Source organism: Lacerta agilis, chromosome 7 (genome assembly GCF_009819535.1).
Source record: "Lacerta agilis isolate rLacAgi1 chromosome 7, rLacAgi1.pri, whole genome shotgun sequence".
Classification (NCBI taxonomy): Eukaryota; Metazoa; Chordata; class Lepidosauria; order Squamata; family Lacertidae; genus Lacerta; species Lacerta agilis.
The window spans coordinates 7,930,478-7,948,436 of record NC_046318.1 but is presented as its reverse complement, the minus strand read 5'-3'; the positions used below and the strand labels follow the sequence as shown (position 1 = coordinate 7,948,436).

At 43.8% G+C, this 17,959-nt stretch overlaps 1 protein-coding gene across 1 annotated transcript in view; it reads left to right on the top strand.

Moving 5' to 3' along the window:
- Positions 1–17,959, top strand: part of ADAMTS16 (ADAM metallopeptidase with thrombospondin type 1 motif 16) — an 83,183-nt gene that overhangs the window by 15,523 nt on the left and 49,701 nt on the right. The window contains exons 4-11 of the mRNA XM_033154314.1: positions 1,189–1,465; positions 3,439–3,638; positions 5,534–5,617; positions 8,433–8,592; positions 9,760–9,865; positions 10,402–10,539; positions 14,336–14,489; positions 16,290–16,385. Coding sequence (XP_033010205.1) covers positions 1,189–1,465; positions 3,439–3,638; positions 5,534–5,617; positions 8,433–8,592; positions 9,760–9,865; positions 10,402–10,539; positions 14,336–14,489; positions 16,290–16,385 — 1,215 coding nt within the window. The remainder of the gene's footprint in view (positions 1–1,188; positions 1,466–3,438; positions 3,639–5,533; positions 5,618–8,432; positions 8,593–9,759; positions 9,866–10,401; positions 10,540–14,335; positions 14,490–16,289; positions 16,386–17,959) is intronic.

The following is a 17,959-nucleotide window of genomic DNA, read 5'->3' as shown; positions in this document are numbered from 1 at the left end:
CTAAGGACATTCCAGGATCAAATCAGAAACCAGGAAGGCTTCTCTAAATCAGGGACGTCCCTGGAAAATAGGGACACTTGGAGGGTCTGCTGCACATGGCAGCCAATGATATAGAACTGGGAAAGTGAAAGTTTGCCACATCATGGTTGGCATGTGTGGAAGTATAAGCTCTACTAGGTGGGTAAAATGATAGATAGATAGATAGATAGATAGATAGATAGATAGATAGAGACTTCATCACACAATTCCAATTGTATCATTCAGATATAATAACATGTCGTTAAAGACAGCTATTGTAAGAAACATGACTATATCAGCCAGCCACCTGCTAGGTGAATCCCACATGGTGACATGCAAATGTGCAGAACCAAATTTAAGATGGGGGGAAAAGTGAGTAACTCAGAGAAAGTGAAATTGACATATTCACCCAATATATTACACCCAACCCTAGCTGGATTTGGGGTGGGGAGGGGAGAAGGAAGTGACCGCCTGCCATTGTGGGATGCTACCACCACTAAATAGACACTGGGGAGGAGGGAGATGAAGCCTACTTCATCAGGGGTTTGGGAGCCCTTTCACACCCTCACAAAAAGCCAGAAGTTTGCTTTACCGAATTTTCAGCTCAGCACTAAACAAATCCCATAGTTAGTCCTAAAAATTTGGGGGGGGGTGTGAATGTTTGCACAACAGGGGAAGAGGGAGATGAGTCTGTAGGTACTCCATGTCTCCCACAACATTATGTTTACTCCAGGCTAATGTCCCCACTTAACTAAGATTTAAGAATCGATCCCAGAGGTTGTTTCCAATTTTTCGTTTACACACCCACACAAAAACCCTCCAGTATTGCTAATCACAGTTAGTATCGGTGTATATGTAATGTTAAGATTTAATTAGATTATTATTAAAATTCACCAGGAAATTTGGAAGAGAGGGGATAGGATGGATTTGCTCCGGAGGAAGGAATGTGCATCTCCCTAGACTGATTTTTTTAGTTTTCAGGTCCTGATTTGTAGGGAGCCAGTGTTAAGTTTACAAAGGACCTCTATTGTCTAAAAAACCTGCTGTACAAATTAAGATTTGTTTAGGAGCTCAGTGTGGGAACGAAAAATATCTAAAAGGAAGGAGTATCTCCTGAAGGACAATCAGAAGCCATTGCTCTCTTTTTTTAATTGTGTTTTGTCTTTCTAGTCTGGCTTGATAAGGACGCAGGAAGCTGATTACTTGCTGAAACCACTACCTCCAAACATTGCACTTAAACACAACTTCTCTGCTCCTCACGGTCACCGCCCTCATGTACTGTATAAGAGATCTACTGAGCCTCAGCTGGCAACTGATAACGAGGTAACTGTGAATCATGAGAGGCAAAGGGAAGTGGATGTTCACAATCATGTTTTCCAAGAGACCCACCATCATCGCAATTCCGAGCGGCGGCAAAAGCGGCACTTTTGCGGGAGGCGCAAGAAATGTATGTAAGGACACAGTTCCCCCCAACCTGAGTTAATTCCACTGTCTGTGAAGCTGTTGTTAAGATTGTTCATTTGCAGTTCAGTAGTTCCTTTCCAGTAAACAAATACCTTCGCAAGTAAGAGGTAGGAAGTGAGGTTTTGCGAACACTTTGGGCCCAAGCGTGGATGTTGGTGATGCATGTCTGCCTCAACCAACTTTGACATCAACTGTGAAAGCAGTCACTCAGATCACCCCTGTAGTCCCAGCCTGTTGCCATATTCTGGTTTCACTTCTGACTTTTTTTGTTCCTAAAGTTAGCACACAAAAGACTGGTACTGAGCTTTACCACGGTGTTTGTTCCCCAACTGTGTGAGTGGTGATTTGGATGAACATATCACTGTTCTTTGTTCTGTCCTTCAACTTTTAGTAAGGTCTTTCAAAATGGTTACATTTAGTTAGGTGCAAATCAAAATATTTGCCAGTATCTTCCTAAACTTCTTTGGCACAATTCAGCCAAAGTAAAGTATGCCTTAAGTCTCATTGTTTTGGATCCTTTAAGGGAAGCTGCTTAGAGATTTGTATTATATTAAATTTATTTAAACAGGAGAGATGTAGGTGTGTACTTAACGGACCAGTATGAAATCTGTAGGACTTAAAAAGTAAATGTTTTTTGTACAATTTTGCAAAGTTGGTGGCACAGCACCCACTGGCAATGTTGCCTAAGCAACTCTCGGTACACTTTGACCATAAAACTAAGAAACAATAGCTGATGAAGAATAAACGAAACAGGGCCTTGTCCTGGAGTTAACAATCGTTGTAACTGGAATTTGTTTTATACTTTCAACAACAAAAATAGAGAAAACCATTGTTTATTGCCATCCTGGCCTGAGTCCTTGCAACCTTTCTACTTTATTTCCTGTATTCTCCAAGGACTCCAATTTTTTAATTAATTTCAACGTTGGCTAAGCTAGCAGGTTTTGTACTAACATTTACTGGAGTCGGGTGAGGAGAACCTTTCGCCCTCTAACTGTTGCTGAACTACAAGCATGGCCAATGGTCAGAGATGATGGAAGTTGTAGTTCAACAACATCTGGAGGGCCAAAGGTTCCCTGCACCTGAGTGGAGCAGTGTGGTTCCTGTCTCCATCCTATATTTCTCCAGTGACACCTGTATGTGGGAAATCAAACAGGAATTATTAATAATGTGCTGTACAGTGTGCATGAAACACTAGATGGGAAAGAAAGGGATGGAGCAGAACGTTAAGAACCTTAGTGGTGTTAAGTTGCTTAAAAATATCAGTAAACTCCACTGCCCTCTGGAAATGTATCAAATGCTTGCCACACGTTCTTGACCCTTCCCAGGGCTATGGGTCTCTGAGACCTTAACACAAGGTTTTCATTTTTACATGAGATCCATTAACTTGTGGGTAGCTATGCTGTGGCCATCAAGATGATGCTGGATTTCCTTTGGTCCTCGCCATCATGGTGAATAGTTTTGGGATATTGTAGTCCATCTACGTCTAGAGTAGTAGAAGAAGAAGAGTTTGAATTTGATATCCCACTTTATCACGACCCGAAGGAGTCTCAAAGCGGTTAATGTTCTCCTTTCCCTTCCTCCCCCACAACAAACACTCTGTGAGGTGAGTGGGGCTGAGAGACTTCAAAGAAGTGTTACTAACCCAAGGTCACCCAGCAGCTGCATGTGGAGGAGCGGGGACGCGAACCCGGTTCACCAGATTATGAGTCTACCGCTCTTAACCACTACACCACACTGGCTAGAGTACCACAGATTAGCTACCCTTGCTTTAACTGGAGACACCAAGGTGCTCTTCTGCCTTAAAAAGTGATGCCATGCTCTGCTATAATTCCTTCCCACTACATGGGAGTTACTTTTCGGGAGCCTAGTATAATCCTGTCCACATGTTTAGCTCTTTGATTTGACGTTACTCTGTGAAAAACACAGCTTGGACATCTCCTGTCTTGCTTCTTGCAGATATGCCCCAGCCTCCAGATGGAGACACGTATATCCTGCCAGATGAATATAGATATCGACCGCGAAGCAAACGATCTCTTGTGAAGGCTCACAAGGGCAAAGAGCTGAATGTTGAGACCTTGGTGGTGGTTGACAAAAAGATGATGCAAAACCATGGCCATGACAATATTACTACGTACGTCCTGACTATACTCAATATGGTATGATGGTCCTTTTTCTTGAGACACGTTGGGTGATGAATACAGATTCAAAATTAATATTGTCACTTTATAAGCATGTTCAGCCACTAGTTTGTACTCTCTTCACCCCTCCAGGTACTTTCTGGAGTGAGACTGAGAGCATCCCCACCCCTCTCCCTGTACAGCAACTTAAGAATGCTGCTTGAAACACAGGGTGGGGGAGAAACGACCTCACTGCGTTTCAAGCCGCTAAAGTGTATACAGCCTTAATGCTTTGTGGCACGTCTGATTTAGTTAATCTTTAGTTTTCCTGAGAGTGGAGCGATGAGATCTGTGCAACGTGGAAGTAAAAGTTAATGGACCACAAATGTCGCCCTTGTTGCACATTGTTTTGTGCCCTGCAACCCTGAAATCACGTACCGATTTTGCAGGAGGGAGGTTGCTTTGATGCATCTTGTGTGGGTTTTCTTTCTCCTTTAAAGTATGGCTGCGATCTGGCAAAAAACTGAGCACGTTTAAGACTCATGGATTGCAGCGAAAGTGTTGAGCATGTCTTTTGGGGCCAGCACTATTACAGAAGCAACATGGGCTGCCAAACCTCTAGGGGTACCACCTCCCTTAGCTGTGGCAAATGTCCTGGAGAAAGAGCCACAGCCTCTAGTTGGAGGAGGCTCATCAGCTAGGCTGACAATCCATGCGCCCAGGGAACAAGATCAAGAGCTTTCTGATCACTATCAGGGTGTGGGCATCCAGGATGTAGACATAGTTGTAAAAAGGAGGAAGTAAAGAAGTGGCAGGCATTATAAATGAAAACAAGAAAATCATGGCCCAAGCCCCCCCCCCTTGACCATTAATGTGCCTTTTTGTTCTGTTGCTCAGGGAGCAATCTTGTGTCTAACTCCCCCTTTGAAACCAGTAGGGTTTGAGTACCTGACTTTGGTTAAATTACACTGCATTTAAAAAAAAAAAAAAAAAAAAACCCCAAAAAGAATTGCAACAATCTGTTGTTAATGTGTAACAACAACAAAAAGAAAGAGTCCTGTGGCACATTAAAGGTAAACATATTGTGGCATAAACATTGATAGGCCAGATACATAAGCAAAGTTACAAGAGTAATGATTATATAGGTGTTAACGGGGTTGCTGGCGGGCCCATTTCTTCTGGTGTCAAATATTGGCATGCAATCCATTCTTCGTTGGTTAGAGGTTTTATTTTACAGTTGGCATAATTGTATTCCAAAAGGGCAGGTGGAACTGCGAGGAATATGCATTTCCTTATAGCTGATAGTTTATCAATTAATGCGTCTTGAGATTTCTGGATTAACTCTTAAGTTGGCCATCAGGCACTGCCCATTTTTAGATGTGATGTCATTTTCTGCCTTTTTTGGAGATATTTGAATTTTCAGGTATTGGTTATATAAATATATAAATACATTGTTTAATGGGCACATTTTCAAGCACTTTTCCACAAGCAGGAGACAGCAGCATGGCATTTGTGTGAAACCAATAGATTGTATTCTAGCCCTAATTCTGAAATATGAGAGGCCCCCTGAGTGTTGGCATCCCACCAGCTCCTGAAGACATACCTGTTTAGGCAAAGCGGTTCCCTGAAGAGAGCTTCTGGTTTTGGTGTTTTAACTGTTTTAAGTGTTAAACCTTTTAAATCTTTGCCTTATTATATATTTTAATTAAGCATGTTTTAATGCCCAATGGATTTGTCATTGTATATTTTGATTACGTGTTGATTTTATAGTTGTGAACTGCTTAGGCGCCATTTTGGCATATAAGCGGTATATAAATCAAATAATAAAGATAAATAATTATATACCATTTAATTAATTAAATTGTAATTAACCTGCATTAGCTGGTACTGCATTAGCTTCATCAGCTTTCTTTCTTTTTTGTATTTCCTCTTAGGTTTCTGCTTTGTTCAGAGATGGAACCATTGGAGGAAATATCAATATCGCAGTTGTCGGCTTGATACTTTTGGAAGAAGAACAGGTAATCGCGAATATTGCACCGTTTTCTTTGAAGCTGAATAATTAAACATCGTTTTACTATTAGAGGTCCCCATTCATTATTGTCAAAGTTCAGTCTGTCAGACTTATGGCAGAAATGGTTTTGCAAGAGTGAAGCAACTAAACTCTGGCTGTTGGGAGCCCTGACTCAAGCTGCCATGACGCCATCTTCCACCAACCCTCTCCTTTTCAAGCACAGATTTCCCTGTGTTTTCCCCGTGGCTGAGAGTTGTGCCAACTCCATGCTCAGTTCTAATCAGGGGTTGGTTTTTAGTGAGCATTGTTAACTGGCTCAATTCTAAGCAACCCTTGCTTAGTGTGGACCGTGGTTAACCACAATGTCACCAGAACCCATACCGATGGTTAGAGACGGTGGATAAATGCTATGTGTAAGAATGGAGGCGTGGTGTAGTGGTTAACAGTGGTAGACTCGTAATCTGGGGAACCGGGTTCGCGTCTCCGCTCCTCCACATGCAGCTGCTGGGTGACCTTGGGCTAGTCACACTTCTCTGAAGTCTCTCAGCCCCACTCACCTCACAGAGTGTTTGTTGTGGGGGAGGAAGGGAAAGGAGAATGTTAGCCGCTTTGAGACTCCTTCGGGTCATGATAAAGCGGGATATCAAATCCAAACTCTTCTTCTTCTCAACTAACTCCCAGTCCCCAACCATGTGTGCCTAACTCCACTAGACACACTGTGATTTGGAACACGCTTCTAAAATGACCACTTAAGGAAGCACTTTAAAACTCCATACTTGGAAATACAGAATGCTGTATCGTTCCTACATTGAGCCCCGCAAGAACAGCTCCCGATCCTCACTATTCCAGCTGTTACAACTATGTTGACAGGGACATGAAAGCCTACTCTCCCTTCATTTACTTGCCTCTTTCCTTTTTTGTTTTTGAGTTGTCTCGAAACCCCTGTGCAGTAGAACGCTCTACTAGCGATGTAATGCTTCATTTTATGTGCTGAGCGATCAGGACTCCTTAAGTGACAGGTTAATTACATTGAATGTTTAGCTTTTCGTGCTTGGACCACGTCCAACATGAAAAGAGTAAGGAGAGTAATCTTTTGATCTTACACCTGTGATATAATTTTCCTTCACATCTTATGCTTAAAAATTGCTGCTCTGTAATTGTAAATCTGTTGCTTGCTGCGCCACTGCTTACAATTCTTTCTTTTGCAGCAAAGGGAGTTAAAGGAACAGTTAGTACTTGTTAATTTTATACGGGCAGCTTTTAGTTAGCTACAGCATAATTCTAACCATGGCTACTCAGAAATAAATTCTGTTAAATTCAAATGGAGTTTTCTTCTTGCTCAGTAGAGGTTATCTGAACACTTTGGACCCAATCCTGTTCATTGGGTACTCTTAATCCCATCCAGAGTCCAATCAGGCTCTGCTGATTTTCTTTACTTTTATCCTTTGTTCCAATAATAATAATAACAACAACAACAACAACAACAATTTATTATTTGTACTCCGCCCATCTGGCTGGGCTTCCCCAGCCACTCTGGGCGGCTCCCAAACGAATGTTAAAACAATACAGCGTTAGATATTAAAAACGTCCCTAAACAGGGCTGCCTTCAGATGTCTCTTAAAAACAGGATAGCTGCTTATTTCTTTGACATCTGATGGAAGCGTGTTCCACAGGGTAGGCGCCACTACCAAAAAGGCCCTCTGTCTGGTTCCCTGTAACCTCACCTCTCGCAATGACGGAACCGCCAGAAGGCCCTCGGCACTGGATCTCAGTGTCCGGGCTGAACGATGGGGGTATAAAAGATTTTGTAAAAAGGAGGAAGAAATATTGGACAAACATAATAATATCTTCAGATACAATATTATTTTAAATGATATTTACAACCTGTTTCTGATATTTTGGAACCCGTGTTGTTGTTTTTCTAAAGAGGAACCTAGAGCTGAGATTCATACTATCCTCCAATATTTATGTTTAATGATGACATACAGTGTATTTCAAATTTGGATACCACAGTTCATATAGCATATACAGTCGTACTTTGGTTTTCGAACAGCTTAGTTCCAGAACGTTTTGGCTCTCAAACGCCACAAACCCAGAAGTGACTGTTCTGGTTTGTGAACTATTTTTGGAAGCCGAATGTCCAACGGGGCTTCTGCGGCTTCCGATTGGCTGCAGGGACTTCCTGCAGCCAATCAGAAGCTGTGCTTTGGTTTCCGAATGTTTTGGAAGTCGAACGGACTTCCAGAATGGATTCCGTTCGACTTCCAAGGTACAACTGAAGAACACTGATCGACAGATCAGAGCAAATGGCAATTGGGGAAAAACCCAAATTGCTGTTTGCTCTGATTGAGAGATAAAGAGCAGCGTTGTAGTGCCAATGCCCAGGTTGTGCACACACACCGGGCAGGGTGCAGAGGGTGAACGGAGCCTGAAACACCAGCCCTTGCCACTGGAGCCAAGTGGGGCCACACAAAGGAAGAAGCCCAGCTGGCTGATGCAGCCCTTGGTGGACAAATCCCCCTCACACCCGCAGAGAGGAGTGCCAGGCCGGGCCACACTGGGGTCACCCCTTGCCCGCCTCCCTTCCTCTGTGTCTGCTCACCGTCTGTGCAAGGAGTGAGCAAGCTCTGGCCAAGCGGCCATTCAGCGAGGGGGCCAGGGACATGGCGGTAAGGCCAAGCCAGGCTCCGAGACTATCTTTCCCTTTAAACACCTGCTTGTTTTTTATCAACTTGCCCACAGCTACAAAACTAAATCTCATTCCCAGTTCCCATTTAACTCCTGCGGTGGACTTTTTTCTTCTGTTTGACTCTTCCATTCAGCCAGGGCTCGTGATCAATCACCACGCTGACCATACCCTGAGTAGTTTTTGTCAGTGGCAGTCCGGGCTGATGGGGAAGGATGGGAGCCGCCATGACCATGCAATTTTGCTTACCGGCCTAGATATATGTTCCTGGAAGAACGAGCCATGTGATACGTTAGGTGAGTCCATGCTGGCAACCTACTGTGGTCATCGCTGCTGAAGTCCTTGGCAAAAATCAGTGCATTTTGCTGATGGTGCTAAATACCTAAAACACATATTGGCCCTGTTACAGGTAGGTAGCCATGTTGGTCTGCCATAGTCAAAACAAAATAAAATTTAAAAATTCCTTCCAGTAGCACCTTAGAGACCAACTAAGTTCGTTCTTGCTATGAGCTTTCATGTGCATGCAGATGCCATATTGGCCCTATTATTTCACAAATGACTGGCATGATTACATTCTAGCAACTGAAGGGTCCTAGACCCTATATTGCCCTCTGGCAACTGCTACCCACCATGCCCCATAAATGCCAACAGTGGTGGAATAGTTGCAAACCAACGGGCATCTGAAGGAATAGTATTTGAGGGTTGATGTTGAACGGGGATCTTCTGTCCCATCCCTCCCCACCCCCACCCCCGTATTCCTGGAGCTTCTTGGAGAACAGTGGAATATATAAATAAATAAATTGGGGTTCCGCGGTCCAAAACCATACCACTTCCCAGTGTATATCCATTTGATTCTTCAGGGCAGGACATCGGTGTGATAAATGCTGGAATTAAGCACTACCATCACAAGCGATCAGGTGTTTGCCATGGGTTTTGCAATATTCAAGTGATGGGGGAGAGATGCCTCTATTTTGTTATCCAGTATAATAGCTCTGCCAATACCTCTGGTCAAGAATTAGTGGTGTGCTCAGGGTGTGGGTGTGGGTGTGTGTGAGAGAGAGCTATGATCCAGTTGTGCACGGAGATACATAAAAGCAGAGAAAGCAATTCCTTTCTAATTCATATCACAACATGGAAGCTGTGTGGCGCTGGCAGCAACAGTCTGCTTTGCAAAACCCAAGTATTACATATGCATTTTGAAGCCAACAGACCAAGTTCTTTTCAAAACAAAATAAAATAAAAAAAATTCCTTCCAGTAGCACCATAGAGACCAACTAAGTCTCTAATGTGCTACTGGAAGGAATTTCTTATTTTGTTTTGTTTTGACTATGGCAGACCAACACGGCTACCTAACTGTAACAAGTTCTTTTCGATTTTCTTTTATGGTATTTGTTAAACTACCATTCACAAAGACAATTTCCTAATGAATGCTGCTTCCCCTCCCTTTACATTTAATTTACCAGGATTTGCTCCAATAAATGGAATGTGCAGTAAATATCGCAGCTGCACAGTTAATGAAGATACTGGTCTCGGTCTGGCGTTTACTATTGCTCATGAGTCTGGACACAAGTAAGTTTGTATGCATATCTTTGGAAAGAGATACTAGATGTTTGTTTGTTTGTTTGTTTGTTTGTTTGTTTGTTTGTTTGTTATTTTCCAGCATCCTTTCTAACAGGTGAAGTAGAAATTTGTTGTGCTTCAGTTAAATATCAGGTGACAAGCCAAATGACTGTGCTAACTGTGGTTAGAATTCAAACTGTGTGATATGATCTTCCAAACAAACATATGGTAACTTAGGTCTGCTTGTTTGCCTTCGTGTTTCATCTGCTCAGCGTTTCAGAGTTCAGATTCTATGGCTTTGGGGGCTGGAACAACGGCTGGGACTATCACTCTATGTGAAGCATCGTATTGGGTAAAAGTATTCAGCGGGAATTTTCAAGAGAGTCCTTAAAAATTATTGATGGTTTTTTTTCTAAAAACTTGTCAGGATTAAAAATAGTGCACAACAGAGAAAGATCTCTTACGAATTTGCAGTTCAGAGTGCTGGTATTATTAGGCAGTATTTGTATAGAGAGAATGCAAGTTATCGTTTTTGCCTCCTGCAGCTTTGGCATGATCCATGATGGAGAGGGAAATATTTGCAAAAAGTCTGAAGGTAACATCATGTCACCCACACTGGCAGGACACAATGGGGTCTTCTCCTGGTCAGCTTGTAGCCGTCAGTATCTCTACAAATTTCTAAGGTATGCATGTTGTGGAAATGAGAGTTTTTACTAACTAGCGTTTGCTTAGGTAAGATAAGAGTCAGAAAGGTTATCCCGAACAATTTTTAATCAAGAAGGATTACACTTCACTTGATAAAGGATTTTCTCAAAACATGAGGCTCTTAATTTCAGGGCTGTGGGTTTGAGCTCAAGGCACCATACATGGTTCTCTCCTCATGCTCCCATTTTCTCCTCACAGCAACACTGTGAAGTAGGTTAGGCTGAGAGAATGTGACTGTCCCAAGGTCACCCAGTGAGCTTCATGGCTATGTGGAGATTTGAACCTGAATCTCTCGACAAAGTATTTCACTATTGTGGGGCTGCGTTCACATCACAGTTTATTCCGTTTTCCTAATTGTGACGTTCTGCATTATATTTGAGCAGTCATATGATGTAAAACCTACATCTGGAACAATAGTGGAATGTGGTGCAAATTTGGTGTTCATTTCCATGTTATAGTAAGCCAACAACTTTGTTGTTGTTGTTGTTTAGTCATGTCCGACTCTTTGTGACCCCATGGACCAGAGCACGTCAGGCACACATGTCTTCCACTGCCTCCCGCAGTTTGGTCAAACTCATGTTAGTAGCTTCGAGAACACTGTCCAACCATCTCGTCCTCTGTCGTCCCCTTGTACCCTCAATCTTTCCCAGGGTCTTTTCCAGGGAGTCTTCTCTTCTCATGAGGTGGCCAAAGTATTGGAGCCTCAGCTTCAGGATCTGTCCTTCCAGTGAGCACTCGGGGCTGATTTCCTTCAGAATGGATAGGTTTGATCTTCTTGCAGTCCAAGAGTCTCCTCCAGCGCCATAATTCAAAAGCATCAATTCTTCGGCGATCAGCCTTCTTTGTGGTCCAGCTCTCAGGAGTCCGGAGAAAAATACTTAGGCAATCCTATTCAGCACTGAACCCAATGTGTTTTGACCATATGTGATTTTGGCTTTGGGCATGATCCCCAGAACATTACCCCCACACAGGTTGTGGGCTTACTTTATTTGCTCCCAGGGGGTAAAAAAAAACCCTTTAATTAATAAGGAAATAAGTGATAAATTTGTGCTAGATTCTACTGTGGTTCCAAAGGTGGCTTTTACATCATGTGAATGCTCAAATATAATGTGGGGATTAACAGATAGGAAAATGTTGTGAAAATGGAATCAACTTCCATGTGAGTGAAGCACTGGTAGATAACTATGCATTTCTTAACAGATGCACCCGTAACAGGGATCTGTTCAGCTTTCTGAAAACAGCAAGCATTCAGTGAATGAGCTTGCAGTAAGCTTTTGAGTTGACTTGCTTTTCTGTCATTTGTTAGATAGATGTTGTGTTGCAGATGCTAAGAAGTTCCACGCAGAATCCTGCTGTGCTAAATTTCTCTCAGTCACGCTAATAGCGTTGACCACGTTGTTCTGTCGTGCTTCCACTATTAATAGCAGAAGATCTCATCCCATTTAGTGATGTCTGTATGGTGGAACTTATTTTAGGAGAATGGGTTAATGTTAGACTCGGCCACTCACACGTCTGATATCCCCAGGATGTGCTCATCTTGTTTTTCAACAGCACAGAATTGAAGACAACTAGATGCAAGGCAAATTACTGGTCTGATTTGAACCAGAGAGTTGTCGAACACCGGCTATTGTCAGAATTAAAGAAGTTGAGAGCTAACTTCATTGCTCTTCCAGGCACAGTTTAGCCCTCTGCACATTCTCGGCTGGTAACATTAGATATGCTGAGGCTCTGATGATAAAATACTTCAAATGGAGCCGGCCCACCCATTAGGCAAGGTGAGGTGACCACCTCAGGCGGCAGGATCCACAGGAGCAGTGGGTCCCAATGTGGAGCTCCATTCCCTCTTTGTTCCTAATGTTGTTATTCACTCCTGCTTTTTCCTTGGCCGGGACGGGACAGGGGGCACCATTTTGTGGTTTGCCTCAGGCACCAAAATGTCTTGGGCTGGCCCCAATATCAAACATGCTCACCTGAGTGCTGATTATAATGGGGAGTTACAATGTACACACCCAGGTCTGGCAGACTTGATGTGTTCTTGAAACCTTGAGAATGATTTGTGAATGGTTTTATTTGTAGTTCCTGATAGTAGAACATAGCTCTGTTCCAGGTTTTGTAGTCCATGTATTAATCTAGAACAGCCTTTCTCAACCTTGGGTCCCCAGATGTTTTTGACCTACAACTCCCATCATCCCTGACCACTGGTCCTGCTACCTAGGGATGATGGGAGTTATAGAAGAAGAAGAATTTACCCGAAGGAGTCTCAAAGCGGCTAGCATTCTCCTTTTTCTCCCTTCCCCACAACAAACACTCTGTGAGGTGAGTGAGGCTGAGAGACTTCAGAGAAGTGTGACTAGCCCAAGGTCACCCAGCAGCTGCATGTGGAGGAGCGGAGACGCGAACCCGGTTCCCCAGGTTACGAGTCTGCCGCTCTTAACCACTACACCACACTGCCCAAAAACATCTGGGGACCCAAGGTTGATGTAAGGTTCTCATGAGTAACCAAGCAGACTCCATCACCTCTTTTCTCAGTTCTTTATTGTGCAGATATTTACAGTGCAGAGCATAAAGGTTCACGTCTGTCTCATCCTTCGTCAGAGTCCGGGAATGACTCCTTCCGGTTCTTTGCCCTGCATAAAAGCCGCGGGATGCGGAACCCCCTCCTACCATCCCTGCGCCTGCCCCCTCTGCGCAAGTGGGGAGACGGAAGAGGCACGTCTCCCCCTGTGCCTGCTCGGTGCAATGGCTCTCCTACCCTGGCAGAGCCCTGCTCCCCACTTCCCTGATAGTTGAGAAAGGCTGGTCTAGAACCAGGACATCCAGTTCAAAGGTCTAAGGAGGGGTAGCCAAAATGGTACCTTCTGAATGTTCCCGGACTACAGTTCCCTTAATCCCTGACCATTGGCCATGCTGGCTGGAGCTGATGGGAGTCGAACCCCAACAGTAGCTGGAGTGTACCACCAGTCTAGGGCTTCTCTTTTGCCAACTTCATTTGCACACAGGAAACCTGGGGCTCCAGTTTCTGCCCGTGCCTAAATTCTTCCTCACTTACATACCTTGTTCTTTAAAAAATAAAAATAAATAAAAAGTGGTTTAGAAATGCTTTTAAATAAATAAATAAAAATACTTCCCGTGATGTCGCAAAAGCACGTTTGGCTTTGATACAGGAAAGGAACACATGAAAACTATCTGCTTTTATTGCCACCACCAGTAGTAGTCCAAGGAAGTTTTACCCCAAAATCTGGGGTGAAAATACATGTCTTTGAAGGTGCTACCAATGTCCTCTGCACCCTATTACTGTACATCAGGGTGACATCCAGGAGGAGAGGGTTGTTATTGGTAGGGTGTTGTTTGTCTCTTCAGTGCTTTCCAGTAGCCCTAGGACACAGCTGTCCTCTCCAGTAAATGGTCTCAGCTGAGGAACAGATGCTGCAGCAGAATATCTTAGCTCAAACAATAGTATGGAAAGATGGCAGCAGTTGCTCCTTTTGCCTTCAAGAGTCAGAGCAGGAAGCTGACCAGCCAAGGAAGCTTAAGGAATAGCTTCTCTAACAGCCCAAATACTAGCTCACAATTCTCTTGCATCTTTTTTTTTTATCTCGGCCCAAACCTAGTCGTTTCAGCCAGAATATGATACTCCCGTATTGCTATTTCCTTTCATTCTTGTCCGTAGCTGACCTAGAACTGCCTTGTTTCACAGCTGACTAGCTGCAACAAGGTTCCCTTTTAAAACTGCATTTGGCATATCCAAATACACCTTGTTTGGGTCTCTTGCAGCTCCTCTCAGTCCTTGTGTCTTGCTGATCAGCCTAAGCCCGTGCATGAGTACAAATATCCCGAGAAGCTACCAGGAGAGCTGTATGATGCTGCCACGCAGTGCAAGTGGCAGTTCGGTGAGAAAGCCAAGCTGTGCATGATGGACTTCAAAAAAGTAAGAACCTGTTTTGTTTCACCACGTACTTATCCCACCCTTAATCCAAGGGGCTCAGGACAATGTGCCTGTGCTATGGAGTGCCATAACTGAAAAAGTCCTCGCCCAAGTAACCACCCGCTGGATCTCAAATGGCAGAGGAACTCAAGGAGTTTTCTTGGTTTGCCCCGTGTTGTTCATGTCCTACATTTATAATCACAAGACAGAGAAACCAGTAGGAGAACACTTCAATTTCCCAGGACATCAAAGTAGCTGTCTTATTACAAAAGAATTTCAGAAATAGACTGGAAAGCGAAGTTGCTGAATTGCAACTTATTACCAAACTTAAAACCATGGAGAGACCCGGTCGGAATAGAGACATTGGATTCTTATCTCATTATACATGGTAAAGCCTATTTTTAGCCATCCCACACCTTGCTTTTTCCTGTAAGACCAATTGCAGTCGTTAACAGTCGTCAACAGGTTTGCCACACCTATCAGCCAACACCCCTCCCCACCCTCTCACTATATGTAAGGGTCTGGTGACTTCTGTTTCAGTGTATCTGAAGAAGTGTGCATGCACATGAAACAAACTTAGTTGGTCTCTAAGGTGCTGCTGGAAGGAATTTTTAAATTTTGTTTCCACTACGGCAGACCAACACGCCTACCTACCTGTAACTACATTTATATGCCACCTTTTCCTCTAAGAGCCAGTGTGGAGTGGTGTATGTAATGTGGTGAACCGAGTTCAATTCCCTGCTCCTCCACATGCAGCTGCTGGGTGACCTTGGGCTAGTCACACTTCTCTGAAGTCTCTCAACCTCACAGAATAAAAAAAATAAATCCTTCCAGTAGCACCTGGTATGGTATGAGCTTTCGTGTGCATGCACTCTTCTTCAGATACACTGAAACAGAAGTCTCCAGACCCTTATATATAGTGAGAGGATGGAGAGGGGTATTACTCAGAAGAGTGGTGGGAATGAGTGATTGGCTGAAAGGTGTGGTAAACCTGTTGAAGACTGTTAACGACTGCAATTGGTCATGCAGGAAAAAGCAAGGGGTGAGATGGCTAAAAATAGCTTTACCATGTATAATGAGATAAGAATCCAATGTCTCTATTCAGACCAGGTCTCTCCAAGGTTTTAAGTTTGGTTGTTGTTGTTGTTCAGTCATTTAGTCATGTCCGACTCTTCGTGACCCCATGGACCAGAGCACGCCAGGCACTCCTGTCTTTAAGTTTGGTAATAAGTTGCCATTCAGCAACTTCTCTTTCCGGTCTATTTCTGAAATTCTTTTGTAATAACCTCAAAGAGTGTTTGTTGTGGAGAAGTAAGGGAAAGGAGATTGTTTACTGCTTTGAGACTCCTCAGGGCAGTGATAAAGCGGGATATCAAATCCAAACTCTTCTTCTAAGGAGCTCAAATGGTAATGTGCATGGTTTTCTCCTCCCGATATAATCCTCAAAACAACCCTGTGAGTAGGTTGGGCTGAGCAACAATGACTATCCCAAGGTCACCTTGTGAGCTTCGTGGTTTAGTGGGGGTTCGAACCCTGGTCTCTGAGACAACAGTGCAGCACTTTAGCCATCTAGTAGATTGATATTTTGATGTTAGATTATGTGGACAGAAGCCCCATTAATTTTGGTCAAATGTACCTCCACCTGGAGGTGTTACCCACTGAAAATTATATAGTGAGTCAACCAACCATTGGGCATGATCAACAGCATGAGTTCGCTCTGTTTTAGCCATTTTTAGGCGCAACAGCGGATGCATTCAGAAATTATACACCGACTTCAGTTTGTTGCCGTTTCCCCTCATTTAGGATATTTGCAAAGCGTTGTGGTGCCATCGGATCGGCAGAAAGTGTGAAACCAAATTCATGCCAGCTGCAGAAGGTACAACGTGTGGATATGACATGGTAAGGGAGCTTGGTTTGTTTTTAGTTTGGCAGTGGTTTGGTGTGGAAATGGGGGTGGTGGCAAAAGAGAACGGGATTGTGGGAGTAGAACAGGAATGGAAAATCAGGTGACCTCCATCATCCCTGACCATTGGCCATGCTACTTGGGGGGGTGGAGGGTCGCAGACTCCTCATCCCTGGAGTAAAGGGTATTCTCTCTATGGGCCTTTCAGGGCATCCCTTTTATAGTGTGCTCCTAACGATTTGTGCTCGTGGTTGTATCAGGGATGGTTTTACTCAATCCCACTGTCAGCCCCGTCGGTGCCAGAAAACAGTATTGTGTTTCAGGCCAGACATGCCGCTTCATTTCCAGTCAGTGCTAAAATCCTGCAACATTTTATATCTGAAATGCTCTGGTTTATTTTATTTTTATTTATTTTGCCTTCCTTTTGCTGCGCTGAAGTGCAGGAGTGCCCCTCTAGTGCCAAAGCATCACATAGCAGCTAGTAAAGAGGAGTGGTGGGTGGGTGGTCGAGTATAAACCCAACACTAATGCGCTGTTATTGCATCAATAACACGTTGCAAAATACACCTGTTTTAAAAAAAACTTGGAAAAATAAAGGGCCCTTTGATACCTTTTCATCACAAGTTGCAGTGCATTAAATGAGTAAACTTCCATTCACAATTTACTAGGAAACCCCCCATTTCCTCTGTGGAAATACTAATCTTAGGGAGAGGGTTATCCGTTTTTCACATATGTAAACCAAAGGTATCCTTACTTTTCTTGCAGAGCTGTTTTATAATCCTACTCATTTCATAATCCATGCAACATATAAAAAGCCAGTTTGAACTTAATAGTAATTCTAATATTTCAAGGCCCAATTAAAATATTCGTTGTTGCCACCCAGCTGCCATTAAAAATTGGCTGCTGATCAGGATCCCCCACAACTGTGAAAATGTTTTACCCTCTGAAAAGGATCCAATAGAATTATTGGGGAGGGGGCACATTAGCATCACTGGGCCCTAGAGATAATGCAGTAGTGTGGGTACCTCCCACATAATTGCATGGGTTCACTTGGGGGGGGGGGCATTTGACCATCCCCCTGACCCCAGGTGGAGCTTCAGCCATTCAACCACTATTTTGATGGCTGCCACACCACAAGGAAAACTCTCTTCCATACTCTATACTGTTTCTGCCTCCTCATTGTTTCTCTACCCTCCCTACCTCCTGAGAATATGATCTACTAAGCTATTCATTTAGTAACACCATTTAGAGACTATGTGACGGCCACTTTTACATTTCAGTAACACAACTGGGACGCGGGTGGCACTGTGGGTTAAACCACAGAGCCTAGGACTTGCTGATCAGAAGGTCGGCGAGTCGAATCCCCGTGGCGGGGTGAGCTCCTGTTGCTCGGTCCCAGCTCCTGCCAACCTAGCAGTTCGAAAGCACATCAAAAGTGCAAGTAGATAAATAGGTACCGCTCCGGCGGGAAGATAAACGGCGTTTCCGTGCACTGCTCTGGTTTGCCAGAAGCGGCTTTGTCATGCTGGCCACATGACCCGGAAGCTGTACGCCGGCTCCCTCGGCCAGT